The 27,985-nt window shown below is 38.4% G+C and overlaps 1 protein-coding gene across 1 annotated transcript; it reads left to right on the forward strand.

Moving 5' to 3' along the window:
• Positions 1–992: 992 nt before the first annotated feature.
• LOC121030425 (rho GTPase-activating protein 20-like) lies at positions 993–27,922 on the forward strand. The gene is made up of 14 exons (XM_040474823.1): positions 993–1,283; positions 2,198–2,365; positions 3,991–4,140; positions 6,578–6,619; positions 7,482–7,566; positions 11,728–11,805; positions 14,273–14,339; positions 16,920–17,108; positions 20,265–20,440; positions 21,785–21,946; positions 23,859–23,968; positions 24,494–24,683; positions 26,132–26,243; positions 27,495–27,922. The coding sequence occupies exons 1-14, from the start codon at positions 1,219–1,221 to the stop codon at positions 27,638–27,640; spliced, it is 1,740 nt and encodes a 579-aa protein (XP_040330757.1). The 5' UTR covers positions 993–1,218; the 3' UTR covers positions 27,641–27,922.
• Positions 27,923–27,985: the final 63 nt, after the last annotated feature.

Genomic DNA, 27,985 nt, shown 5'->3' on the forward strand with positions numbered 1-27,985 from the left:
GGAAAGAGACTGTCCCTTTGAGAAGACATTGGGGGAGGAGGAGCTTACAGGAAACTGTGTGACCTCCTGAGTCAGCTGGATTTGAATGCCTCATGTTATATCATGGCTGCCTGGATTTAAAGTATCTAACCTGTCTGTGCAGCAGCCTCCTCACCTGTAAAATGGTCAGTTTTCTAGTGGAAAGGGAACACCATCTTTCATAAAATGTTTTTGAAATTTAGAACTACAGGTTCTTATGGCACTCAAGATGTCCAGATGGCAAATACACACATGAAAAGATGTTTAGCATCATTAGCATCATTAGAGAGGGCAGGGGGAGGGGATACAGGGTTCAAAGAACCCGGAGACCTGAGCAGCCTCCAGCAGCTGGGGAGGGGTCTCATGGCAGGTGGAGGTTTGCTATAGCTCTGACTCCAGCAACCAGTTGTAATACCAGTCGTGAGGTGGGATGCTTACCCTGTGCCCTGCAGACCTTAGCTGTGCCTTTGAGTACCCCGTTGTCCTAGTGAAGCAGCTGAATTAGTGATAGCCAAAACCTGGAAACGATCCAGAACTCCTTCACCAATTGGCTAAGCAAACTGTGATACATCCATATCATGGCATACTACTAAGAGACACAAAGAAATGAACTATGCCTCCAGCCATCTGGATGAATCTCCAATTACGTTGAATGGAAGGAAGCAAATCTAAAAATGTTACACACTATATGATCCCCATTTTTATAACATTCTTGGACTGGCACAGTTACAGAAATGGAGAACGGATTTGTGATTGCCAGGGATTAAAGAGGTGGTGGGCATGGAAGGAAGTCTGTGTGGCCGTAAAAAGGTGACACGAAGGACCTTTATGGTGATGGAAGTGTTCTGTATCTTGATTGTATCAATGTTAATATCCTAGTTATGATACTGTACTATAGTTTAGAGAGATATTACCATTAGGGGAAAATGAGTAAAAAACTGATACAATCTCTCTGTATTATTTCTTACAGCTGGATATGAATCCACAGTTAGCTCAAAATAAAAAATCAAAAGGTAGAGGCCAAATCAGGGAAACAAGTGTGTCAGTTTGTCAGTTATGACCTAAGCCTTAGAACCGTGACATCATAATGGCAGTGATCTTGACTACTGTGGAATCCTCAGGCTTCAAGCATTTTACAGTACTCCGCCACGTGCTGTAGACTCACTTCGATTTTCAGTGCCAAGAACTGAAGAAAAATGGATGTTCACATCAATCAGAAAGCATGCTGAACTTTTAGGTGGCCATTCAAGGCTTCACCTTATAAGGTAGTCTTTTAATATACTATTTTTGATCATCAAAACAGACTGACAGTAACTGGAAGTGTTGTGCTCTTTTGTTTCTTCTAATGCATATGGACTAATTCGTAACTTCAGCACTGATTTCATGAAAAGCTACTCATGTTCATAAGATTCAGTGCTGCTGAGCAGAAGGGAGGCAGCTTTACATTCTGGGGGGAAGACACTTTCTTGGCTCCATGAGAGAAAATTTTCTGGTCTGTGAAATAATCTATCCTATTTATGAAAGAATTTTTGCGTTCTGTACAATTTAGCTGTTTTACCCATGATGACCAGAAAGTCCTGTCAGAGTCATAGCTCAACCAAGTAGTAGCTAAACTCTTATGTTTAGAAACTTTTTGATGTTTCCGTGATTTTTGCTGGTGTTTGAGAATTTCCCCCAAAGTTTGAATGTTGATTAAGGTAAGGCTGGGGTCAATTTTCCAGGATCTTCAGTTATCTACATTTTATGTTAACATGAAGCCAAGTTGTACTTAATTCTTCACAAACATCATTTTGTTTTATATTAGGCCACAAATTGTCTTGTTTTTTGGTAGTGGTCTACCTTCTTATAATACTCTCTACCTTTGGCCTCTTGGTTCTCCCCTCCCAAATAACAGCTCGTGATTAGCTCTGTGGCTTTCTCCTCCCCACCTCTAAAAGTTGGCATGCCCCAAGGGCTTTGTCCTTGAAACTGTCTCCATCTGTATCAACTCCCCAAGTGATCTTATTTATTTTGATAGCTTCCTATAACTTGGTGATTCCTGAGTTTGAGCTCTGGAGTCTTGCTTTGGAGGTTGAGACTAATTTTTAGTGTTGTGTGAACCCTGACATTTAGCATAAAACTATATTGTATGTATTTGACTCAGTAACTAGCTGCTCCATGGTGTTTGATTTATTTGCAGGGAAAGCTCTTCTGTTGACATGGACGCCCACAGCGAAAACACTACATCATCTGAGGGTGCCACCCATACCCTGCTTATCCATGGCCCTGTTGAACTCAAGCAAGGCTGGAGGAGGCAGAAACGGCACCTCTTCTTGTTCAATGATTTGTTGCTGATGTCTAATACGGAGTATGTATACTATGCTATACACCTTTCTGATTATCATAAAGTTACATTTCCATTAGCCTTTACTGTAAGAAAACATTGTGTTTTTCTTTTGTTTATGCAAGTGTTTTGATCCTTCATTCATTCAATTATGGAAGTCTTGTTTTGTACTGTGCACCTGTAGAGAAGACAGTTGAGAACGTGACAGGTGGTGTCTCTCTTGCCTGGGACCTACAGATAAATGATAAAAATAAGAGGGGGGGATGTATAGATTGTGATTAGTGCTTCCGGCAGAAGGGTGCCACGTGGAGAAGATGGGAAGGTATTAGTGAGGGGTTGTCTAGGAGGACCTCTCCAAGATGGCAGCATTTAAACTAGATTAGATGAGAAGCAGTCACAATCCTAGACAAGATGACTGAAACTTCTAGGATGATGGGACTAAGCGGGCCTAAGTGGGTGCCAAACTGGTCCCTTGCGGGGAGCGGCTCAGGGAAGGTGGATTTGACTGGAGCCTAAAGTATGGAGCATGAGATCAGATGTATTCAGGGATCCAGTCAACAGGGTCTACACAGGCCATGGCAAAGGGTAGAAATATTATCCCAAAAGATTTTTTGTTTAATGTTTTTATTTATTTTTTGAGAGAGAGAGAGAGAGAGAGAGAGTACATGCATGTGTGTGGGTGCGTGTGTGTGTGTGTGTGTGTGTGCGTGTGTGCATGTGTGAGAGAGAAAGAGAGAGCAAGCAGGGGAGGGGCAGAGTGAGAGAAGGGGACAGAGGATCCTATGCAGGCTCTGTGATGACAGTAGAGAGCCCAATGCAGGGCTCGAAGTCACGAACTGCAAGATCATGGCCTGAGCCAAAGTCTGGCACTTAACCATCTGAGCCACCCAGGCACCCTGACAGTATATATTTTTATTTAAGGTTGAAAATAACTTAAATATTTCTGATGCAAGCTTATGTTTTGTTTTTGGTTTGTCTCTTGTAGGAAAAAACTGTATAACTATTTTTATCTGGGAAGCCTCAGTGGCCCCGTTGGTTAAGCATCCGACTCTTGATTTCAGCTCAGGTCATGATCTCACAGTCATGAGATCAAGCCCTGAGCCAGGCTCTATGCTGGGCATGGAGCCTCCTTAAGATTCTCTCTTTCCCTCTCCTTCTGCCCCACTTGTGTTTGTGCACTCTCTCTCTCTCTCTCTCTCTCTCTCAAAAAAAAGTAAATAAATAATGTATTGTGTATTTTTGTTCAGCCCTCAAATACTTTTTGAAGTAAGCAAGACATAAATGAATAATTAACTGTAACAATAACCATAAAATTATATGTAATAATAAGTCACAAATCTAACAATAATAAATGAATTAAGGGTTTTCTTTAAGTGCTTTAAAATACATACTCTCTACTTAATACTCAACATTCAGAAAAATGGCTAGGGAAAGTGTTTTGAGGGTTTTCCTAGGCCAGACTTTGCTCAACACACGCTTCGTAAAAGCCCATGTAACCATTTGCTGGGCTGTGCACAGAGGGTAGTAGAGATGAGGGAGGCACACCGTGCCCTGGAGCAACGAGCCCTGGTGTCTCACGAGCACAGCTGCCCCCATCACATTTATGAAACAAACTAACAGACGTCTTGTGTGGGTATTTTTTTTTCTAGTTATAAAAACACCTTTAAGATAAAAAATCAAATACCACTGAGCACCATGTGGATAACCAACTGTACGGACAAAGTGGGAGATACCAGCATCAATGCTGAGAGGTCCTTCATCTTGGGCTGGCCCACGGTGAACTTTGTGGCCACCTTCAGGTAAGACTTACAGCTTGGTCTTGTATTTACATGGGTTAGAAAGGAAAACATTTTAACCTGATTGTCTATCAAGCCAGTGACTCACTTTTGAACCTCCATCAATGACACTTGTTTGCCTTGTACTTTCTCCAAAAAGGTTTTTATGTGCAAATGTAAGGAATAAGATAACATAGAGTGGGGACTACTGGAGTCACTTCCTTTGGTTTTTATCAGTGGTCTTTCAAGTGGGCTCTAGGAGCCACTTGAGGAGTTGGGTGTTCTGGGTATGTGGAAAGAGAATCAAGAGAGTGTGGTTCTAGGGCCTCACTCCAATATCCTGCCCCCTAATTCCCAGGGAGTTCTCTGTGTTTGTAAATCACAGGAATGTTTCTCTTGAGCAAGTACTATTAAATAGTCCAATTAAATTTGAAAAATTGCTTTTATATTCCCAAGTTAATCCATTTAAAAATAAGATGTAATTACTACAAATAAATTAATTATGCCATCGAATATGAGATTGCCTGAATTGCCGTGTACAGATTATCTTAGTTGGTATCTATAGAGAGGTGACAGTCTAAAGCAAAAGTTTGATTTCATGGAGTAGGGATTAGTTGTGCAAGACACATTTTCAGGCTGACATGAGGATGGGGAATGTGGCATCCCAAGAGACATTCCTGGTTTTACAGGGGTCATGCAACATTTACATCTGTTGTTTGAAACAACCACACCCCAAGTCTCATTCTTGCTTTACACAATGAGTGTTCATCACATCAACACATCACCCTTCTTTCTTCTCCTCGCCCCACTCCACCAAAATCTCACGTGTCATCATAAAGATGAGACAACGAAAATGTTTACAAGTTGTTAATATATTAAATTCCATAATGCAGCTGTTGACATAATGAAAAATTTTCAAAACTTACTGGGAAGAAATGTGAATGTATATCATCTTTGCATGTCTTCTTTTCCATGACATATTTCTGAAAAGATTATCAGTTCCTATTGCTTAATGGCCTCTCCATGTTGCAAATGGAAGGAAATAGTTTCAGTTGATAATATATAAAGTCTTTGATTAGGGAATTTCCAAGAAACTTTTTTTTCCTAATGAGAGAGAAAATGCGGAAGCCAGGTTTGCACGTTAGGTTAGTTAAAAAGCTGTATAAATATATATAAGGCATTTATAAGAATGCCTGGCACCTAGTGCTTTTGTTACTTGTTATTATTACTGTTCTGCAGATTGGCATACATATTTAGAAGCTATGTCCATGCAGGTTGGGATGCTAAATGGGTGTTCCATTTTTCTGATGAAACAGGTCTTGAAAATGGTGATGGAGGGAGTGGGGAGCAGTGTTGCTGGTAGGAGTATAAGATGTGGCAGCCACTGTGGATAGTTTGATGGTTCCTCAATAAGTTAAACAGAATTATCATATGACCCAGCAATGACACTTCCAGATATATACCCAAGAGCAATTAAAAACATGTTCATACAAAAATTGATACACAAACGTTCATAGCAGCATTGTCGATAATAAGCAAAAAAAAAAAAAAAAAAAAAAAAAGGAAACAACCCAAGTGTGTATCAGCAAATAAACAAAATGTGGCATAAGAGCTGGAGACAGTGGGAAATGGAGAGCGACTACTTAATGGACACTGGGTTTGCTTTTGGGTGATTAAAATGTTCCAGAACTAGATAGTCATGATGGTTGCACAATAGTGAGAAGGTACTAAAGGTCACTAATGTTCAATGTTATGTGTAATTTACCACAATAAAAAAAAAAATGCTAGTAAGTGATAAGTCCACATATGAATGGGGTTTAAAACATTTGCATTTTTTTGCTACTAAATCCTAGGGAAACTTTAGCACAGAAAATAACCTTTAGTAATTTAGCCGTAGATGGACTGATTTTCTCAGAGGATCATAGTAATGAAGAATAAGTTTTCTAGGAACTAATTTAACATATTACAATATGCTAATATGTATAAAGAAATAAAATATTATGGGTGTTTTTTCCTAAAAAGATATTCTTATTTCTAGGCCAAGATAGTTCCATCCAAATGCCAAATTTCTTAAGTACGATTTAATTTGAATGATAATGTTTCTTTATATTTGAATAGCACTTGCAGGGGCAGGAACACTCTGAGGTAAAATTAACTTTTTCCAGTTCTGGAAACTGAAACTCAGAGTGGTTAAGCAACACGCCCATGATCGCATAGCTTGCATCACATAGTTACAATTAAGCGTTTAGATTAGAAACCAACCTTTCTTCCCCTTTAGGATCTATTTCCCATTATTGTAATACTGCTCATAAATGAGCAGGGTCCATCAAAAGCTCGATTGTGAGGAGAGTACAACTTACACATGCAACCACATCAATAATAACTGGCTGCTGCTATTTTTGTCTGAATGGTGATCTTAATAGTTTGAGTTTGATTTTTATTCCCATTTCTTAAATTGCAGGTCTTCCGAACTAAAGGAAAAATGGTGCTCTTTCCTTCAAAGGTATTTTGTCAGTATACATATTTTAAATCTTTAACCCATGATAAAAGAATGCAAATTTCTTCAAAATCATGCCCTCAAACTCTTCTCCTTCTCCTTAGTATTATTAGACTATTCCAAATAATTTCTTATTTAGATTTACCCTGGCTGCCACTGCAGATAATGTGCTCTCATCTATGTATATTTTGCTTATTTTTGATGAAGTTCTGGTTATCACTCTCATCTTCCCCTTCTTTCCAACCTAATGATTGGAGCTAGCATTATTCCCAAAACATACATTTCCTTAAGTGCAGATTACTCACTGATTGTCAAAGCAACTGCTAATTCCTGCCCTGGAGCCCAGGAAGGGGCTGGGCCCTCCAGTCTAGGTAGGAAAGCTTTGACCATTGGATCTGCTGCTCAGATCTCACATCATGACAGCGATCTGTTGTTTTCTGAGTCATGTCTCATTTTCCTGAAATATTTTTGCATGTTTTCTTCCAGCCCATAATTTGATTTGGCTATTTATTTATATGCTTTTTTTTTTAATGTTTATTTATTTTGAGAGAGGGAGAGAGAGAGAGAGAGAGAGAGAGAGACAGTGAGTGGGGAGGGGCCGAGAGGGAGGGAGAGAGAGCATCCCCTGAGCAGGTTCCATGCTGTCAGCACAGAGCCCAATGCAAGGCTTGATCTTATAAACCACGAGATCATGACCTGAGCCAAAATCAAGAGTCAGATGCTTAACCAACTGAGCCACCCAGGTGCCCCTACATGCTTTTAAAAAATGACACAGTATGTTGAAAATATTAGCAACATAGATTGATTTGAAAGTAAGCTAATAGCTAATTCATCCTACTCAATTTGGGTTATTATTGAATTTGATTAGGTACATCAATCTAGCCAAGGAGAAGGACCAGCCAAAAAGCATTCCCCTCCAAATCTTCACTGGAGACATTGAGAACTGTGGCGGTGTAAGTGTTTTTAAGACTAAAAATTAAATTCCAAGTTCCTGATTCAGACAGAATGAAAGAGATGGAGATGGAGGGGTAGATAGGGAGGGAGGGAAGGAAAAAAAAATGAGGTAGAAAGGAGAAAAGAAAAGAGAGGAAGAGAGAGTATTTAAAAAAGTGCCATGTGGGAAAATGGATTTCCCTGTCTACACGTATGTCTTTGTATACATAAAAAGTGAATCTTAAGTAATATGAAGCAAGAGGAATCCATGCTAGCTACAGTGCATAAGCATGGAAAAATATTGCATGTTAAATGCCCATAATATTTCTCTGAATCCTTCTAATAGCAATTACAGTGGCTTCTAGTAAAGTGATTTTCACACGCAGGTATATCTTACTAGAATTAAAACATTTTGTTCCAATGGTCACTACTTATGTACAGAATGGTTTGGATTGTTTCCACAGTTCTTTTTTCCCCATGATGTTTTATTTGGTATAATTGTAAACTTACAGAAAAGTTGCAAAAATAAAAATAGTACAAAAACCAACCCCTGTACTCTTTACCTGGATTCACCTATCAGTAACACTTTACTCCATTTGCTTTACCATTTCTTTTCTTTCTCTGTCTCTATTATGTGTATGTATACACTTATTTTTGAGGCTCATACAAACACCATGGCCCTTTATCCTTAAACCTAAGTATTTCCTAAGAATAAGGGTATTCTCTTCTATTACCACCCTGTAGTTATCACCTTTAGTAAATGTAACATTGGTATAATGCGTTACCACGCCATTAGTGTTCCCATTTTGTCAGTTGACCTTGATAACGTCTCCTTTCTAGTACAGGATCCACTCAAGAGTCAGGTATTACATTCAGTCGTTATGTCAAATGCAGGGGAGCTTTGAAAGGTCTTTCGTTCCAAGGAATATCAGGATTGACTTGAGCTCAGAGGGATGACACTTTTAAGGGATCAGCAGATTTCTATCTCACTTTTTTTATGCTACTGGAGAAAAAAAAAAAATCAAACCAATTGCCCCAGTTATTTGTATAAAGTTTGATTTCTGAAATTGTAGTGCAGTAGCCAAGACATTTACAATGATATTTTTGGGTATTTTTAAATGACACTTTTTTTTCTGTAACACTTTACAGTAGCTCGAGATCACACAAAATAATATTTGAAGGTGGAAAAAGACGTAGTTGAAGACAGTTACTTCCTGGCCAAAGGAAAGGCCATGCAAATATTTTGATCTGTTTCCAAGCACCAGACAGATGCACTGAATGGAGAGGAGAGCAGAGACACAGCAGAGCACATTCTCGTCTCTGCCCGCTTTGATTTCAACTGTGGGAGTGGGTTACACTCAGAATGCTTCATGGAAAATTACTTTGAAATTTTTTAAAAATCAACTTATGTATAATTTACACAAAAGAAACATTTCTAATGGTCTTCATTCATTCCTGAGATCCAAGTTTCCCCCTAACACAGTTTCATTTCATCCTAGAGAAACGATCCTCAGCATTTCTTGTTGTGCATATGTGGTGTAGGCAGATTTCCTTCTTTTATCTGAAAATGGCTTTATTTCACCTTTACTCTTGAGAGATAGATTTGGGGATACAAATTGTTTGCAAATTGTTTTCTTTCAGCCCTTTCAAGGTTTTGCACTCTCTTTTCATTTCTGTGCTTTCTGATGAGTAGTCTGGGGTCATTCAAACACCAATCCTCTGAAGGTCATTTGTCATTTTTCTTTATCCACTTTCAAGATTTTCTCTTTATTTTTGGCTTTTCGTAGTGTGGCTACGAAGTATCAAAGCATGGTTTTCTTGAATCTGTCCTATTTGGCATATTCTGAACTTCTTGAATTTATAAACTTGTCTTTCATCAAACTTGGGGACTTTTAGTCATTATTACCTCAAATATTTTCTTCCCCATTTTCTTTCTTCTCTCCTTCCGAGATTTCAATTATATGTGTATTAGACCCTTTCATACTGTTCACAGGTCCCTCAGACTCTGTTAATTTTTTTCAATCTTTCTTTCCCCTTTTCTTCCTCAGACTGGATAATTTCTATTATCTATTTTCCAAAATCACTGACTGCCATTTGTCGTCCCCATTATACGATGTTCCCTAGCCAGTAAATTTTTTCTTTAATATATTTTTCAGATAAAAAAATTTCTATTTTTAAATATATTCAATTTCTATGCTAAGATGCATCCCTTTTTGTGTATTATGAGCATATTTTCATTTGTATCATTGAGCATTATTGTAATTGCTGTTTTTGCCTAACAATCTGAATATCTAGATCACCTCAGAGTTGGCTTTAGCTCTTGAGAATTGATCACATTTTCCTGGTTTTTCATATGAGAAAAGAAGGCAACATTTCCCTTTCTTTTAAATAATTTCAAAAAACAGTTTATTTCTTTAAAAGTTATTTGTTTATAAAGAGCTCTATCTACTGAAATTTGTGTTTTGGAGAACATATGACATGCAGGAAAATTTACATACATCCTTGGAATTACTATTTTGAACACAGTGTGTTCCTTATGCCTTGAAAACCATTATCTGGCAGACCAAATAAATTAAGGAGTGATATTAGCATTTCAAAAGAGATCTTTTTTTTTTTTTACATTAAAAAGATTTCATGGGAGACTTGTTAAGTTGTATTGAAAGGTTTTCAGACATCTTAAAAAATAGCAAAACCATTACTTCTAATTAAATCTCAAGCTAAGACCCAGTCAGACTTTTGAATCCTCCTAGATAATTTAGCATAGGAAGCCCCTTACATCCCTGACTTTGAGTGCTCTGATCTCTGCTGCTGGGTTCTAAACATTTTTTTATACTCCTTAAAGCTACAGGTAGTTTGAAATCAATGAATGCTTTTGTTTATAAAAGTCTGATTACCAACTTTCATGGCCATCTGACATATCAAATAATTGCATTCCATTCATAAGAAGAAAAATACAATGAAAGGCCAAGTAATGAATTATGGAAGGGTTTCTTTTAACTCTGTTCTTAGTATTTTTAAGGCCTATGAGTGTCCACTTGTGCTGTTTGCCTTCTTTAAGCACTCTTTATCAAAGGACATAGGCCTCATTGCCTAATAATATTATATATTGTCTTATTGGTTACATATTGTCTTATTTTAAAAAGAATTTTTTTAACATTTATTTATTTATTTTATTTATTTTTTTTTTTTTGAGAGACAGAGCATGAGCTGGGGAAGGGGACAGAGAGAGAGGGGGAATCACAGATTCCGAAGCAGTCTCCAGGCTCCAAGCTGTCAGCACAGAGCCTGATGCAGGGCTCGAACCCATGAACCATGAGATCATGACCTGATCGGAAGTTGGCTGCCTAACCGACTGAGCCACCCAGGCACCCCTCATATTGTCTTATTTTAAAATGTCTTTTGGAATTCAGATAGTCTTATAGATAATATCTCAGAATCCCATTAATCCCTTTCAGGTAAATTTCTGTAAACTGTTTTCCTAGTTTTGTAGAGCAGTTTCTCAATGTAAGGTATGGTAGAGAGCTATTATAAATAATAACCCACTCACTGGCAGAGTTGGGAATGGAATGTAAATTTCTAAACTTTTCAATCTCATCTCCTAGACTCCTTGGTTTTATTTGTCTCAACAGATTTCAACAATGAAAACCTTAGTAACTATGATGCCTGACACAAAGAAAGTACTGACCAAATAGTAATTTTTTAAAAATGTCTTTTATAGCTAGTTCTTATTGTGATTTTAATGAAACTGAGTGTGTAATTGCAAATGAATAAAGCCATACTATATAAAAACACAACTCAGGAAGAGAGAAAAACATCCAGCTCCTCTTTTTTAAACTATCCACTCTGCTCCATTTTGGAACTAGCTTTATGGAGCTGAGGATCAGCCCATGCATCTTCTTGGGATTCTCAGTCTTTTTTTTTGTTTGTTTTGTTGCTTAAGCTGCTGTATTTTGTGTGCCACAAATCCGTTAAGAGAAATATATGTTTTACTGCTTCCCACTAGCTTCATGTTATATAAAGAAATGAAAACATAATTAAGAGTGTATGCTCTTCATGTGCTTTATTTTGTCATTACCTGAAAGCAAGCTTTGCCTTTAGAATATGGGTAATAATTTGACAATAGTCACATGGTTTCAATTTTTTTCAATTTATAGCAATTTTTCTTTATTTCTTTTCTATAGTCTGTAACTGTAACAGTGGCAAATTCAGACACAGCGAATGACATTATCAACATGTCACTACCAATGCTAGGAATAACTGTAAGTTGCCTGCAAACTATTTTTAGTTAAAAACCAACCTTGACCTTTGAGATTTGTGTGTATGTATGTGAGTGTGTGTTGTGCATCTCCCATTATAAAGCAGCTGATTATTAAACATATCATAGCCATATTTTGCCCCCCACCCCAAATTGAGAAATTGAAGGCAGTGAAGCTATATACATGGGCGCTCTTCTGGTATTTCCATTTTCAATTTTGTGCAAATTCAAAATCAGAGCAAAAAATTGGGCTATAATTTTAGAGTGCTAATAACAACATGCAGTTCACTGTAGACATTCTATACATAGACAGTAAAATATTTCAAAATTTCTAAATATTTCCTTCTCTAGTGGACTCTTCTTTCTGTGTCATCTTTCCTGATTCCTCCTCATCACTATTTACCCTGGTCATCACCCAAGGACTCAATCTCAGCTTAATGAGTCTTAAATTACATGTTTTGCTGTAAATGTTGACATGAAGACCACATGGCTAGAAGCTACATCCCCTTGATATAGGTCCTAAGGATGAGACTGCTAATGCCCCTTTGGAACTAGTAAAGAAGACAAGTTCTGACTGAGACCATGGATCTGGGGGCATCTGTGTACACATCACTTTCATCCAGTTTTGTTTCAGCTCCTTACGTTTTGATGGGGCTAGTATGAGTTGCTGATTTTTTTTTTTTTAATGAAAGAAATGGGTACATATATATTTTTTAATTTTTGTAATGTTTATTTTTGAGAGAGAGAGAGAGAGAGAGAGAGAGAGAGAGAGAACATGAGCAGGGGAGGGGCAGAGAGAGGGAGACACAGACTCTGAAGCAGGCTCCAGGCTCTGAGCTGTCAGCACAGAGCTCGACATGGGCTGGAACTCATAAACCACAAGATCATGACCTAAGTTGAAGTGGGATGCTTAACTGACTGAGTCACCCAGGCACCCCAGGGTATATTTGAGGGGATGCTTTGTAAGGGAAAAGAGAGGGTGACAGTCAGGTTGACAAAACTGAGGGAGCACTTATAAAGCACAGCTTCTTATATAAAATCCTCTGTAAGTGTGAAAGTGTCTTGCTATTGTGACATGACACAATTACAAGATTTGTATTGAAATTCTATCTGAACCAATGGTATAATAAAGGCCCTTAAAAATTCAGGGCAACCAGAATTTGGCATAAGAACTCAATTATTTCTGTAAAAACAAAATTTAATAATACATTTGAAATAAAATTGAATTGATATGTAGTGAGTAAAACACATCTCTACATTGATTTCTAACAATGCTTATGATTGTATATCATACACATCTCTGTATGATATATACACCCTGCATAAGAATTAAATCTTGGAAAGAGAGTGAGTGGTTTTAGAGATGAAGTTGGGAAGACTGATTAATGATATTGTTCATTTTATTTCATGTTTATGATTTTCCTTTGCTTGAAGTGACCCATCTCACTAGACAACAATTTCCATTTTAATGAAGAACTGGGGTTATTTGTCTTATGTATGTCTGATTTAAGGGATTCCAACATATGTTTCTGAACCCCACCTTAACAGAAAAGATTCTTATTAGCTCTTACTTCCTATTTGCAATACAATTTTGAGCTGATTTAGCTGTGTGCGTGTGTGTGTGTGTGTGTGTATGTGTGTGTGCTTGTGATTGTTTCCATACCTCTGACCCTCCTCAAGGCAAGGCCATGATTTTTAATCAGAAGTCAAAGACAAGCATAGTACCTATCATCAACAACTCCATTTCAAACATATTTTACTTTATCCTCCTAGAAGACTCTTTAAAATAGTTCAGCAATCTTTATAATTTAGACTTGTTAGTTTCAAGTGGGATTTCCAATATTATTGGGCAATAATTCTTCACAGAGTAATTGTTTTCTGCCTCTGATTTGTTCTCTAGGTTAGAGTTCTTGTCCCTTCTCTCCCTGTAGTGGGGCTTGACTTCACTTCCTATCTCCTCAAAGCTTCTTGGGCATTTGTCTGCTCAGGGCTGTTGAGCTATTATGGCCTTTCAAGTTACTTTGCTCAGGAATCATCATGGCAGGGTGTGTGGCTCTCTGGACAATATGCGTGTCTGTGCAGGGACATTTGGAGGCAAAAGCCAACATTATCCAAGGAGTCTAGAGACAGCAGAAGGCAGGACTTCTGAGATTAGACTTTTCCTCCTTGGTGAAGGGGCACAACTGTGGTTTCTTATGCCAAGGGCCACCCACAAAGTGAGGGCTGGATTGCACTGTGGTTCTCCAGCCTTTATCAAGAAATGACAAGAATCTGAGAAGGTCTACTGGAGGCTGTGAGGGGAACAAGTTAACAAGTGTTGTTAACTCAAAAATTGCAGCTACCTCCATAGACCAAATAGCATTTATACTGGCCCTAATTCTTTCTTTTTCAAAACATAGAAATGCTAAGAAAATGTGTTCTTCAAGTACTGTGAAAGATTTGTTGTGATGCATAATCTTTTTGTTTCCAAGGGCTCTGAGAAAGACTATCAGCTGTGGGTCAGTTCTGGCAAAGGAGAAGCCCCACAACCACTAATTGGTAAGTGTCAGGGACAATCTAAGATGGGATTGAGTAGGTTCAGAATTGTAACTCAAGTCTCAAGGTAATGATTGTTCTGTCTTTAGCTTAAATACCCTTAAAAGTGAAAATCACATGCAGTATTCACTCATACATTTATCAAATAATTCCTGGGTACTTACTCTTTAGCAGGCACTGATAACATGTCTTCATTCAGCAGCTTATGGTCTAGTTAGGGAGAGAAATGTAAATTTTTCTTCTCTATCGTTTTTTTACCTGACAAATAGACATGTATTGAAAGTTTTTGTTTATTTTTTATTTACTCACTTATTTACCCACTTACTTAGGTATGAAATCAAAATGGATTGGAATTTCTTTTTCCCATACATTTATTTTTCATATTTCAGTCTTGAATTCCATTTCCTAACTACTAAGTAGCCTCTATTTTGAGAGTCCTCTAAAATCCAGTCATGTCTCTGAATCCAGGTATAAATATGTACCAAACACTTGTCCTGTGCCCATAAGTTTTTCAGCATAATAAAGAAAATGAGATAATCACATTTAAACTCGTCCAGTCTTCACTGACTAAACCACCTGTACTTTGCTGTTTCTCAAGCTTTTTCCAGCATGGTTCTTAAGGTTGTTGATAAACACATTGCACCTCTCCTAAAATAGTGATTAGCATGAGTGATCTAAAAAAGAAAAAAAGAAAAGGAAAAAAAAATCTTTGGATTAGCAAATTTATTCAGTGTTTACCAGAAATAGAAAAATTAAAACAAGAAGACAGGATCTGTAGCAGACCTTGAAGTACAGTAATGTATAGTAATAGTGACAATGATTTCTGCTTGAAATCTTAGAGCATTCCCTCTTATATGCATTTTTTATCCTTTTAATAATCCTGTGAGGCTATTACTCTTTTTCAAGTGATCTAAAGAATATCTTCAACTGACCTGGAAATCTAAACAAACAAATTTTTTCTATGAAACATATATTCTCAGAGAATCACCAACCACATAGCTGACTCCACCATTTAATGTTTTTGTGTTAACGTTGACATCTTGCAAAAGTAGTTCAGCAATAAAAGGGGAAAAAATTAAATACTTAAATATATTTATCTTAATAAAGTGCATTGATTTAGATAAAACAATGTAGATGATAACTTTTGAGACTTGGAACAGCTTCACGCATGAAGGCAGCTCTAAGGAATCCGAAGAGCCTGTCATTCATGATAATCCTTTAGCAGCATTTGAAACGTCTTTCTTAACATGCTCTCAATTCTCAATTGCGGATTAACTCCTGGCTATCTTGGTGATTTGGTTGTACTGCTGTCATAGAAGCTTCTTTTGCCTTAAAGGAGGGAAGTCACTGTGGTTCTCGTGAACCGAGCATTGATGTTTCATCTGTGCCAGATGAAAAGGAGCAGCAAAAGCTCCCCAAGTTACATACAATAATAAATCAGAAATGACAGAAAGAGAACTTTCATTCTATTCTTAAAAACTGAAATCTGTATCACAGCACAGGGTCTTTTGAAAGTTCTATGGAGAGGAAACAATTTAAAACATGAAAGAGCAAAACAAATCCCTTGGCAGGCAACTGTTCATGATTTGGGGTGTGGTTTTCCACTTTGTAAACACCATTTTGCACTTTGCTGCTGAGTTTCCAACACAGTACAGCCTTCCCTCTGATCCTTGCTTGCAGGACAGCCCTGGTAGGGAGGGTGGCAGTGGGAGGGAAGCACAAAGCATAAAGGCCACCCATCCCATCCCATCACCCTTGAGTAGCTCTGGCTCTAGAACTGACAAAAGGAAATGAAAAATCTGTTTGACTGATATCATGTGTGAGAGAATAGTGACCATAGCAAGTCTTAATACTGTGGCCAACTGGGGCACCTGGGTAGCTCAGTGGATTAAGTGTCAGACTTCAGCTCAGGTCATGATCTCGTGGTTTATGAGTTCGAGCCCCGCGTCGGGCTCTGTGCTGACAGCTCAGAGCCTGGAGCCTGCTTTGGATTCTGTGTCTGCCTCTCTCTCTACCCCTCTCCCGCTCATTCTCTCTCTCTCTCTCTCTCTCTCTCTCTCTTTCTCAGGAAATGAATAAATGTTAAAAAAAATTTAAATACTATGTTCAATTGTTCAAAAAATATTAATCACCAATTTTTATTAATATATTTACTCATTTCCTTATAAGTTTGTGGGTAAGCATTTCAAAGGATGAATGTAAGACTCAGAGGGGTCAAGTAGTTTGCCTAAGGTGTACAGATCTAGTTAGTGTCAAGGCAGAAACTAGAAGGCCTTAAATATTCTCAGATGGAAAGAGCAAAGCCAACATTGTGCAGAGCAATGCACTGATGAATCTATGTATTCCAAGCAAAGGAACATGATTTAACTTTTCTTTTCTCTTTTTAAAATCTTCTCCTTGAGCACCTGATTTCTGTAGCGTGTCCCCCATAAGAGGGTATATGGTGTATATGGGTATATGGGAGAGGAATCCCCAGGAGAATAGCAGCATATACCAATGTGATGCATACACTCATGTTAAGGTAGGTTTGATGACAGCCATCAGCACCAGCCTGAATTTACATTTAGACTTTTCTCCATTTAGGACATGAACATCCCTATGGAATTAAAATGAGCCATCTTCCATCTACTCCACTGCTGCCACAGGGACCAGAGGCCTCCATCTCTCCTTCCACCCTCCAGGAGCCCCTCCTTCCAAAGGAGGGGTTCCCAGAGATGCAAGGCCAGTTCATCCTGAAGCCCAGGCACCCAGTGCAGAACCAGCAAGGGAGAGGTGAGCCCCTTCCCTTCCTTCAAGTGCCTTCTTTTAGCTCATATCTCCACTCTTGAACACAAATTCATGACACAGAGCTTATTCTCCGTGTGGGGGTGGGGAGGGACAGTATAGGCAAGAACCCAATACCCACCCAGAATCAGGCTTAGAGAAACTCCAAAAGGTCTGAAATCAAGACCTGACTCACTTCTCGGAAGGCCGTTTGTTTTAATTCTTCTAGGTAGACCCTTACTCTTTTCTCTGTATCCCCAGAGCACTTTCCACATAGTATTGTGTGTGTGCACATCTGTGTGTCTTCTTAGAGCACAAGATTTTTATGGTCTAGAAACATGTTTTCCCTATTCCAGGGTTTTGTCTAGTATCTCAGGCCATCACAGGAGGTGTGATGTCTAGTCTATGTGGCTTAAACACACCTGGAACAGAAGAACTTCAGTGGAGTAAAGAGTTACAGAATTGAATTGCATTTATTCTGGGCTTAGGCTGAAGTGGCCTTGGGTTCTAGTTAGAACTGAACTCTTAATTCTACCCCCACTTGCCACGTCTGTTTCAGACCCATGTCAAGACTGGAACTAGATGATCTTTATGGTTAGGGCTTTTTAATCTTCTGTCTTACTATTTTTCCCTACCATGCCAATATTCCCTCATTGATATTTCATTCTCTGATGAAAATGTGATGTTAACCTGAGAAGCACTGGGGTCAAAAAAGGAAGTATTTTTATTGTTATTATCATTATTCTATAACCTCAAAGTTTCAAAAATTTTATTTTTTAATATTCATACTCTAACTCGATCATTAGGAAGTGCTAACCCAAATCTTGCCAGTACTGTTTGAGAAAGGATAGATTTCTATCGAGTTAGCTTGTTTAATCATTCCCATATTTTTCATGTCTATAGCATATATTTTTATTAGTCACAGAGGCAACATGAACTCTAACACCAAATAATGTACATTACAAAAGGTCCAGCTAAGCCCAAAAATGTCTTTGAGAAAGTATAGGACTTCAGATATACTTGCTTTTTTGTTTTTAAATGTTTGTTTATTTTGAGAGAGAGAGAAAGAGAGAGACAGAGAGTGACATGAATGGGGGAGGGGCAAGGGGAAAGGGGAAGAGAGAATCACAAGCAGGCTCCACGCTGTCAGTGCAGAACCCCACATGGAGCTCAGTCCCATGAACCATGAAATGACCTGAGCCAAAATCAAGAGTCAGATGCTTAGCCACTCAGACTCCCCATGTATTTGCTTTCTGTATATACTCATGGAGTAGCTAGATTTATGGCTTTGTATTAAGGGATACGACACTCTTCTTAAAAGCATTCTTAATTAAAGCTCAATAATGGAATATATTTGGATAGTTTTCCAAAAAATAAAACTAGGGTAAGAGTAGGGAAACCAGGTTGCATACAACAACTCAATTTATATATTAACTTGTATCTTAAGCAAACATTTGTACGTTTTGATGTACAGGAATCTCCTTCCAGATTTAAGAATGTATTTGCTTTCTTCCTTCACTCCTTTTAAAATGTCAGGGGTATGGACTTCAGGGTGGGAAGAGAGAGCCTTAGTTAGGCAAAGTGGTGGCATTCCTTCATGATTGCATACCTTCTAGAGGTTGCAAAATGAAACCGAGAATGGGAGTGAGGTCTCCTTTGGGGGGAAAAGACTGATATCTAGACTGCCCTAGGCCCTCTCAGCAAGGAAATTACTTTTATTAAGGCTGCCATGAGCCAAGCCTTGTGCTGAGTAGTACATTATATTTAGTTCAATGAGTTGTAGGTAGCATCATTTACGTTAAATTTCAGCAACCCGAAGCTTAAAGATTTTTGAGCAACTTGCCTAAGTGGCAGAACCAGGACACTTCTGGTTCTTAGATCTGGTCTCTCTGATCGAGCACCGTGAGTGTTGCCACCCATGTAAGTGGACATGGTGATGCCCTCACTACATCCCAGAGAAGCCAGTGGATGGGTGTTTAAGGGTATTTGGTGAAATGTTGCTCATCTGTTTATCCAAGTTGTAACTTGACTTTTCTCTGGACTTTTAAAGAGCTCAGTTATTTAAGCAGATTATTTAAACAAATGTTAAGGTACCTTATAAGGAAAACATTGATAGCTGAGCAGTAGAAACTTTGAACTCAGCTTTTCCACTGCTGATCACCTTTTCTTTGTAAAGCTCTTCTTCTGCATGCCTTTGATAGGGAGTGTTGGATAATTAAAAACCATCTCTAGGTAGCTTGGTGGGGTGTCACAAGAAACACAGCCACCTGGGGGCGCCTGGGTGGCTCAGTCGACTAAGTGGCTGACTCTTGATTTCGGCTCAGGGTCATGATCTTACAGTTCAGGAAGATCGAGCCCCAAGCTGGGCTCTGTGCAGGCAGCGTGGAGCCTGCTTGGAGTTCTTTCTCTTCTCTCTCCCTGCAGCTCCCCCTGCTCACATGCACTTGCATACACACACTCTTTCTCTCTCTCTTTCACAAAATAAATAAACTTGAAAGAAAGAAAGAAACAAACAAACACAGCCACCTGGATAATCTTCCCACATAGCCAGCGTGTAAAGACTACTTCCCATGGACCCCCTCTCCTACCCCCCGCCCCCGCATAAAGCCATCCATGGAGATGGCTCAGCGTAGAGGAGCCTCAGGCTGGCTGAGAAGTGGGGTCAGGCAGATTGTGTCATGAAAGGCAGATCCTTTTGATCAGAGACAGTGGAACATTCAGAAAACCAAAGAGGAAATCTAAGTCTGGGAGAAGACTTACTGTGAAAGCAGATGATTACCAAACTCTGCTTGATTTGAATACTCAATCTTTTTAGCTTTTAAAACTGGATCTGACACTTGAATCCACTGATCATACTTAACAAGAGGACACTAACAACTACAGGCTAAGTGCCCCATGATGCAGTATAATAGGTAGTAAATGGCACCAGAAGTATTGACCCTGAGTCTGATCAAGTCTCCAGTTTTAACTATCAGTTTGCTGGATATGGGGAAGAACACAGTAGCACCATAAGGATGGTATTAGCCAATTTCAGAATGTGGAGAATACTACACAAATGACTCAATTTCCCTCTTCTAGCCATAGCAATGAACATGCAGTAAAACATAAATGGAAAAAATTAAGGTTAATTAACTTCTACTACTACTCCTCTCATTTCTTCCTTAGGTTCAGGCCAGAAGACAGTTAAAAGGAATCCTTTCATAAACTGGGCCTTTAGGTGGGGCCCCAGAGCTTGCCAGGACAGCCAGTGCACAGCTCCACCTTCTGCAAAGCCAGCACAGCTCTTCGGAGTTTCCCTCATGGATGTGTGTGATAATGACCACCTGCCCTCCCCCATTCTGGTAGGTCTCATTTTGGTCTCTTGTTAGCCCTCCTGAGGAGGGGGAGCCCTGAGAGGCCAAGTGTTATCATCCAAATCTACAACCAAATGGAAAAATAATTAGCCAGTTCCTGGATTTGGCTGAGAAGCTTTGTTTCTATTACTTCAAAGAATAAAATCTGATTTAGGTACTGCAAAGTCATGAGGCAAATACAACAGGAAAAGATAACTCTTGTCCATTCTCCTTGTTTCCACAAAGATCCACATAGGCCTGTTCAGACCAGCCAAAATATGGACTGTGTGCATGAATCTCTGAGAGTCTATCTCATCTTCACATTCTCTTTTCATTGCCTTCCTGAGCTCATATTAGTCTCCTTCAGCTGAGTCTACTCAATCGTACAACTCAAAATATCTCACGAAGCATAGTGACTCATCTTCTGGCAAATATGAATCTGTTAATACTAATAGAATATGTCAAATGAAAGCCACAGACTTCGGCCTGTCCTATCTCAAATTGGTGTACTGAATTGTCAATGTTAACATTTATTGAGTATCCAGGGTTTCTCTGAGCACTATACTAGATGTAGGGAATGTTATGCTACATATGAAGAAATTTATGATGTTACTTACATGCTAGGTACTACCCCAGTCCCTGCATTACAGCAAATTTAGGGGGTAGCTATGAATATCATCATCCCAACTCACAAATGAATTAGAAAAGCCTCAGTAAAAATGTCTGTGCCCTGGGTCACACACCAGATAAGTAGCATAATAGAGTTCAGATCCTTTGGATTACCTGGCTCCAGCCCCTATTATCTTTCTACACTGCAGACAGAGGACATGAAGGTACAACTAAAGGCAATGAAAGACTCATGGGAAGGGAATGTAATCAGAGAAGGAGGAGAGAGTTTTTGAGCCTGATTTTAAAAGAGGGAAAGAAGGAGAAGAAGTAGGAATGGAGTATACAGTCACTTAAAGAGGAATAAGCAAATGGAAAATGAGCGTGGCAAAGAGATTCCCACACTTGGGGAATAGCATGTATGTAAGGGAACAATGGAAGAAGAATGGCGGGGTAGGAGAGAGAAGGGTGACACAGAGACTAACTTTTTAAAAGTATAAATTCACTGAAAAGGAAAAAATCTGATTAAAACAAGTGTTTAAAATGGTTTAGTGTATGACTGTAAAGTGTATTTTTGGGTAGACAATATATTTAAAGACACTGAAAAAACAAATCCAAATTTACTTTAGTCCTTCCAGCTCTAAAACACGGTACGGTCACATTCCCTAGCTCTTTCAAAAAGGAGGCAAGCTTGTGTTCTGAACTTATGGATATGAAATGTCATGTACTTTTCATTTCTTTCTATAGGATATGCTTTGCTTTATCAATCAAAAAGGGCCATTCACAGAAGGCATCTTCAGAAAATCAGCCAATATGAAATCATGCAGAATCCTGAAGGAGAAACTAAATTCTGGGGACAAAGTGAACTTGGACAGTGAATCTGTTCTTGTGGTAGCATCTGTCTTAAAGGTAGGGAAAGTTCTAGCATTATCTACACACGAGTAACTGAAGCTATTATTGGTGTCCTTCATCATGATTGCCCAAGAACCATAATAGGCATAATAGATTAAGTATCTGACAAACTGAAATACACGTCACAAAGTCAAAATTTAAAGAAGCTACTTTAGGAGTTAAAAACCCCATATTTCATCACACCCCACCCTCCCCACCTTCACTCCTGAAGACACCATGCAAAGTACTAATACTAGTAATAATAAATTTAAAAAATATACGCTTACACACACAGAATATTTACCAAAGCAAATGTCCTGCTTTTGATGACTTTCTCACCACCCTCATAACAATGAAGGCAAAGTTTCCAAAAGAAAATTCATATTAAACATTTGAAAATAAGTTTATGATCAAAAAAGGCTCAATGAGGCCACCAAAATTTCTGTCCACTTAATCACTCTTTCCCATGTTTTTTAATGTGTTGTACTTTAAAAGCATAGGAACGACTTTACCAATTGTGCCTTTCACCTTTACCATCCTTGGCATCCTTTGTTAATATTTGTCATGTTTTATCCACCATCCCAAGGTTAAAACTACATGATAACCATTTCCTGCCACATGCCTCTTCTTATAAATCTAACTTTTAAACTGGGTGCAATAGACAAAATTAGTTTGGAATTCTGAAAATTCAATGGATTTACACAAAAAATAGATTAATTTTGAAATGCTACAGCTAAATCACAAGTATCCAGTTACATTTCTATAAGAGGAATAATAGAACAGAGAACAAACTTAATCCATCTTGACACTTGTTAACAGCTCTGAACAAAAATATGTTAATGTAGTAATGACTACAAACAAGTTACTAAAATTATCTTAGAATCTCAGTCACGTTTGGTCTTTCCTGATCCCCCATTAATGTTTGACCATATGATAAATAGAAATAGTCCAGAAATGACTTAGCTACCACAACTACACTGGGGCCATAGTAATATATACCAGTAATATACATAGAGGCATCAAGAAACAGGGGAAAGAATGATGATACACCAGGTATGCAAATAGTAAGATGAGTGTTGCCTTGCTTTTCTACCAAGAGTTTGTAGATTCTTTCCTATTTCCATGTTATAAGCACAGACTAGGAAGGGGGTGGCCACTTATGGATATGGTTCATAGACATTTCTAAAGTTTTTTCTTCCTAAAGTTGACTGATCTTGGTGGAGAATCAGGCTTTGCAACCTCGACCTTCATAATATCATGTCAAACTAACTGGAGAATTGGCCTAAACTAGAAAGGAATATATCACAAGGATGACAATGAGTTTGCCATTAGACTGTCTACTTTTATACAGTTAAGAAAAGGAAAAATGATGCAAGTATGAGAGTAGCATTCTCCCAAGGAGCACATACACCTCAAGTCAGAAGACTTAGTTCTTTCTTGATATGTATGCAAGAGCACACGTGTGGTTTTTTGTTTGTTTCAGTACTTTTCTTGCTAGAATTAGGAGCTAGCACTGTGTCTAAAGAGCTAGCACTGTGCTATTTGCTATTTGCAAAAATGGGTATGTGTATTTCTGTACAAGAAGCAAATAGAATTTAAGATGGTCTATCTCTGGACCTGTCACTTTGTAGTAGTTTGTTAAAATGTACACAAAAGAGTAAATTACAGATGATAGAAGGGAGCTTTATCTTCATTTCTACCAAAGCCTCGGCTCTGCTTTTATGCTCTTAAGTTTTAGTTGGGAAAAAATCCAAGCACTGCTTGTGTGTGTGCAAGTCAATGGAGAGTGAGAACCGAGCTCTGTGTGGGTCACAGTTTGGGTATCTGTGAAGGAATGGGGACTGAACTCAATTTTTCAACTAAATGTTTTCCAGTATATATTTTCTATAAGAATTATATTTATTTACTTATTTATTTTTATGTACGTAAGGATTTTCTTCGAAATATCCCAGGAAGCATATTTTCATCCGATCTCTATGACAAATGGCTTGCTGTTGCTGATCAAGGGAATGAGGAGGAGAAAGTAACTGCAGCCCAGAGGTAATGATGTAGTAATTACTCTACTCTGGGCATGTCTGAAAAATACAACCAACGTACTATTAGAAAAATATTGGCTTATAGTTTATAGCTTTGTCCACTAAAATAATGCCAAAGAGTTTCAATTCTTCACACCCATGGAGGCCAACTTAAAAACAGAGGCATGCCTTAATGCTATTATTGAATTCTTATGTTTCTCCTGATCTTATTAATGTGGAATCCCTGACCATGTTATAGCTTCTGAATATATGAAACTGGTAGACAAAATCCACTGAGCTAAAAGGGCTGCTCCAGCATCAACTGCCAGTGATACGAACTTCAGTTTGTCAAACATTTAACCAGAGAAGTTTTATCTGGTTCAGGAACTGAATTCAGTGAAACATTATTGTATACGTTCATGCCTGGCACTCCGTTACAGTGGGTTGTGTTCTAGATACACAATGAAGTACTCTGTTCCCTGTCTTTATATTTCCAACTTCCTAAGTGAAATGACTTGCCTTATTTGAAAGTGCATTTTTCTAACTTTAGGCTGTTAGACCAGCTGCCAAGAGTGAATGTTGTTCTCTTGCAATACCTTTTTGGAGTGTTATACAATATTGAGCAGCATTCCTCATCCAATCAGATGACAGCTTACAATTTATCAGTGTGTATAGCCCCAAGCATTCTTTGTTCATCTAATTCCTGCAGCTCGGGATTAGAAAGCAACTTCATAAAAAAGGTAATGAGAGCTTTCATTTTTATCCTCTGCTGAGTAGAATCCCTACTTTGAACCTGAAATTTGCAGTAGCAACTCTGATGGATCAGTTTTGTAAAGTGCACATTTTTGTCATGCTGCCCTGAAGTGGCAGGGTCCATTGTCTTGCTCTGGTGGGGTATGGCAAGGGGTGTTGTTAAGTGGGGAACTCAGAGCAGTTGAGTGGCTTTGTCCCCATCCAGGAGACTAAACACTAGATTGCCTGAACAAACCAGAGAGGAGTGCCATGATACAACAGAAAAGAGCCTGGGCTTTGGAGTTTGACAAGTCAAGGTTCAACTTTTAGCCTAATCCTTGAGGGACATGCAACCTTTGGGCAAAGCCATGGTTTCCTCAGCACACAATGGTGACCACATCCAGCTCCTCTGGTCATTACTGGCACATCTTAGGTGGCTTGGGCAACATGAGCACCCATGGCTCCAAATACATCGGCCTTCCTCTGCCAGTTGTGGTTCATTTAGAAAAATACATGGCTACTATTTTGCATCTGCTATGTCATAAGGAAACTGGTAAAAGATTCCAGAATATCCTAATGGAGCCACAACATGCTTAATAAGATCACAGCTCTTCCCCAAGCTCACCCAGAAAGTGAGCGTGAAGCAAGGTGATACATGAGGAAGTACTGCAGTTAGACAGACAGCCATGTTTTCTCTCCAGCTGCATGAGTTTTCCTTCACACACACACACAAAAAACGCAGAAGTCACTGCTTCCTAAGTTTAAGATACTTCTTCATTTAAGAAGTGGATTTCATAAGTTTTTGTCAATGCTTTGTTGTTTTATTTTTTTAAGGCTTATTTATTTATTTTGAGAGAAAGAGAGAGAAAGAGAGCAAGGCAGGGGCAAAGAGAGAGAGGGAGAGAGAGAATCCCAAGCAGGCTCCTCACTAGCAGTGCAGAGCCTGACTGGGGCTCAAGCCCACAAACTGAACCATGAGATCATGACCTGAGTCAAAATCAAGAGTCAGACGTTTAACCGACTGAGCCACCCAGGCACCCCTGTCTATGTTTTATAAATTTTAATAAGATGTTATATATGTCAGTTACAGCTCAATAAAACTGGAAACAAATTTTTTTGAAAAGAAAAATTTAATAAGGTAGGTTATACTTTGAAAATTATCCTAGTTTTCAAGATGTAACCATTGATATCAAAATGTTAGCTATTAAACAAGGTCACAAATTATAACTTTAGCCCACTTTTGAACAGCATTTTAAAATTTGTACCCAAATTATACTGGAAAGTATCACAGTTATTACTTAGAGAACTCTGCTTTCTATATATTTTTATCAACTCTGAATTTTTCCTCAGAATTCTTTCACATTTTTTGTTAGAATCCAAGATTCACATACAAAATGTGACTTGTAACTATGCCATATGAAAAAAAGTGCCTCATTTTTGTCTTTTTGTGTTACAGGTTTCTCTTGTACAATTTCTCATTGAAAACTGCCTCAAGATATTTGGGGAAGACATCACTTCCCTCTTGGGAGAGAGCTCAACGAGCTGTGATAACAGCGAGAATGCTGTAGGTACCGTGAATAATTTAATTGGCTTTGGTAAGAAACAGACAGCAAGGTTGTCAGGGTTCATGGGAGATGCTTAGCCAGTGCTGTTCTAGAGCCCAGAGCACATCCCCAGGGCAATGATTTCCATCTGCGCCTTCTTCCGAAGTCTGGTTCACAGGTCAAGGGAGGTCTCACCTTGTTGTGAGACCAAAGAAAGGATAAGATGAGGTCTCTGGCTTCAAGAAGTTTCTACTGTGGATCATGATAGCATTAGGAGACATGATGGTATGATATAGTGTTTGGGAATTTTTTCAAACAAAATTTTAAATGGGTCCCGTATATATATATTATATTTTTATATATGTAGTTATGTATAATACATAATTATGTATTTATATTTATAATATATAAAATATAAAAATATTTTACACATATATACATGTGTATATATATGTGTAATATATATGTAGATATAAAATAGATGTGATTTGGTCAAAACCAGAGTGAGTGGCACGGAGCACTGCCTGTTTTATTCCCTCCTCTTTCCTTTTTCTGCCCAGTGATCCCTGGGGCACCACAGGATTCCAGTGCTCTTTGAAACAGGTTGGAAATAACTGGCATCATTGAGAAAAAAGGACTTGACTTGATGCTAAACAGCCTTTCCAAAGTATAAATTCCTGTGCCCCTGTTTACCAACTATGTTACCTTTGGCCAATTATACTAGCTCAGTATCAGTTTATTCATCTCTAAAATGTGGATGGGGGCACCTGGTGACTCGGTTGAGCATCCAACTTTGGCTCAGGTCATGATCTCATGGTTCGTGAGTTCGAGCCCCACTTTGGGCTCGCTACTGTCAGTCTGTCAGCACGGAGCCCAATTCGGATCCTCTGTCCCCCTCTCTCTGCCCCTGCCCCCTTTGGCTCTCCCCAAAATAAAATAAATATTTAAAAAATAAATAAGTAAAGTGTGTATGAAAATAATGTCTAAATCCTAGAACTGTTCTAAAGATTAAGTAAGAGAATGGATGCAAAATAAATTTGTAAATAAGGAATTAACAGGGCTAGGAGAAGTTCCCCTGAGACTAGAGCTAGTATTATTTTGAACCTAGTGAGTCACAGCTACCTGGCGGCAGTCCATTTTATAAGACTGCTTAATTTTATATATATTTCTTATATTTCTTTAGGAACATACATGTCTTCAGTAATTACGATGAGTCTAGTGTCAGGTCTGAGAATGTACTTATATAAGACAACTGTGTGTTTTTTATTTCATCAGTGACAGCACAACAACCTCTTGAATCCAAGCCAGCGGCGGTGATAGTGATTTACAAAAAGGCACAACTGCAGGATAATACCAAGACTTCATCTGGCATGGATCCACATAGCCACCTGTCTACAGTTCTCAAAGTCACTGAAGACTAGAATCTCCATAATGACACTTGATCCTTCCTTTTCCTCTATTTCATATAAAATAGGAAATATAAAGAACTCTTTCCAATGAATGAAAAATGAGCCCCTTCCAAGGCCCCAGTTTATCCCGTTTGAGTTTTTCTTTTCCTCGATCCCATTTGTCCCTATTGAGGTAAGCTTCCCACAAAATATCTCTTCTATCTTCAATGCCTACCACATCATATTATATATTTATTGTATTGTTTTGCATTGTATAGTTTTATATTAATACAATAAAAATCACTCCCTAACTCAGTGGATCAAATGACCGTTTTATTTACTTATGATTCATATTATGAATTCCATGTATCTAATGGA

Source organism: Herpailurus yagouaroundi, unplaced genomic scaffold (genome assembly GCF_014898765.1).
Source record: "Herpailurus yagouaroundi ecotype Mexico unplaced genomic scaffold, PumYag 28, whole genome shotgun sequence".
NCBI lineage: Eukaryota > Metazoa > Chordata > Mammalia > Carnivora > Felidae > Herpailurus > Herpailurus yagouaroundi.

What these genes read in the sequence shown, in the direction of transcription:
- LOC121030425 (XM_040474823.1), top strand. Translation starts at nt 1,219, where the DNA reads ATGTTCACATCAATCAGAAAGCATGCTGAACTTTTAGGTGGCCATTCA. An exon ending in GCAGAACCAGCAAGGGAGAG is followed by an intron (nt 17,109 to 20,264) that starts GTGAGCCCCTTC and finishes TTTCTTCCTTAG; the next exon opens with GTTCAGGCCAGAAGACAGTT. An exon ending in ACCTGCCCTCCCCCATTCTG is followed by an intron (nt 20,441 to 21,784) that starts GTAGGTCTCATT and finishes TTCTTTCTATAG; the next exon opens with GATATGCTTTGCTTTATCAA.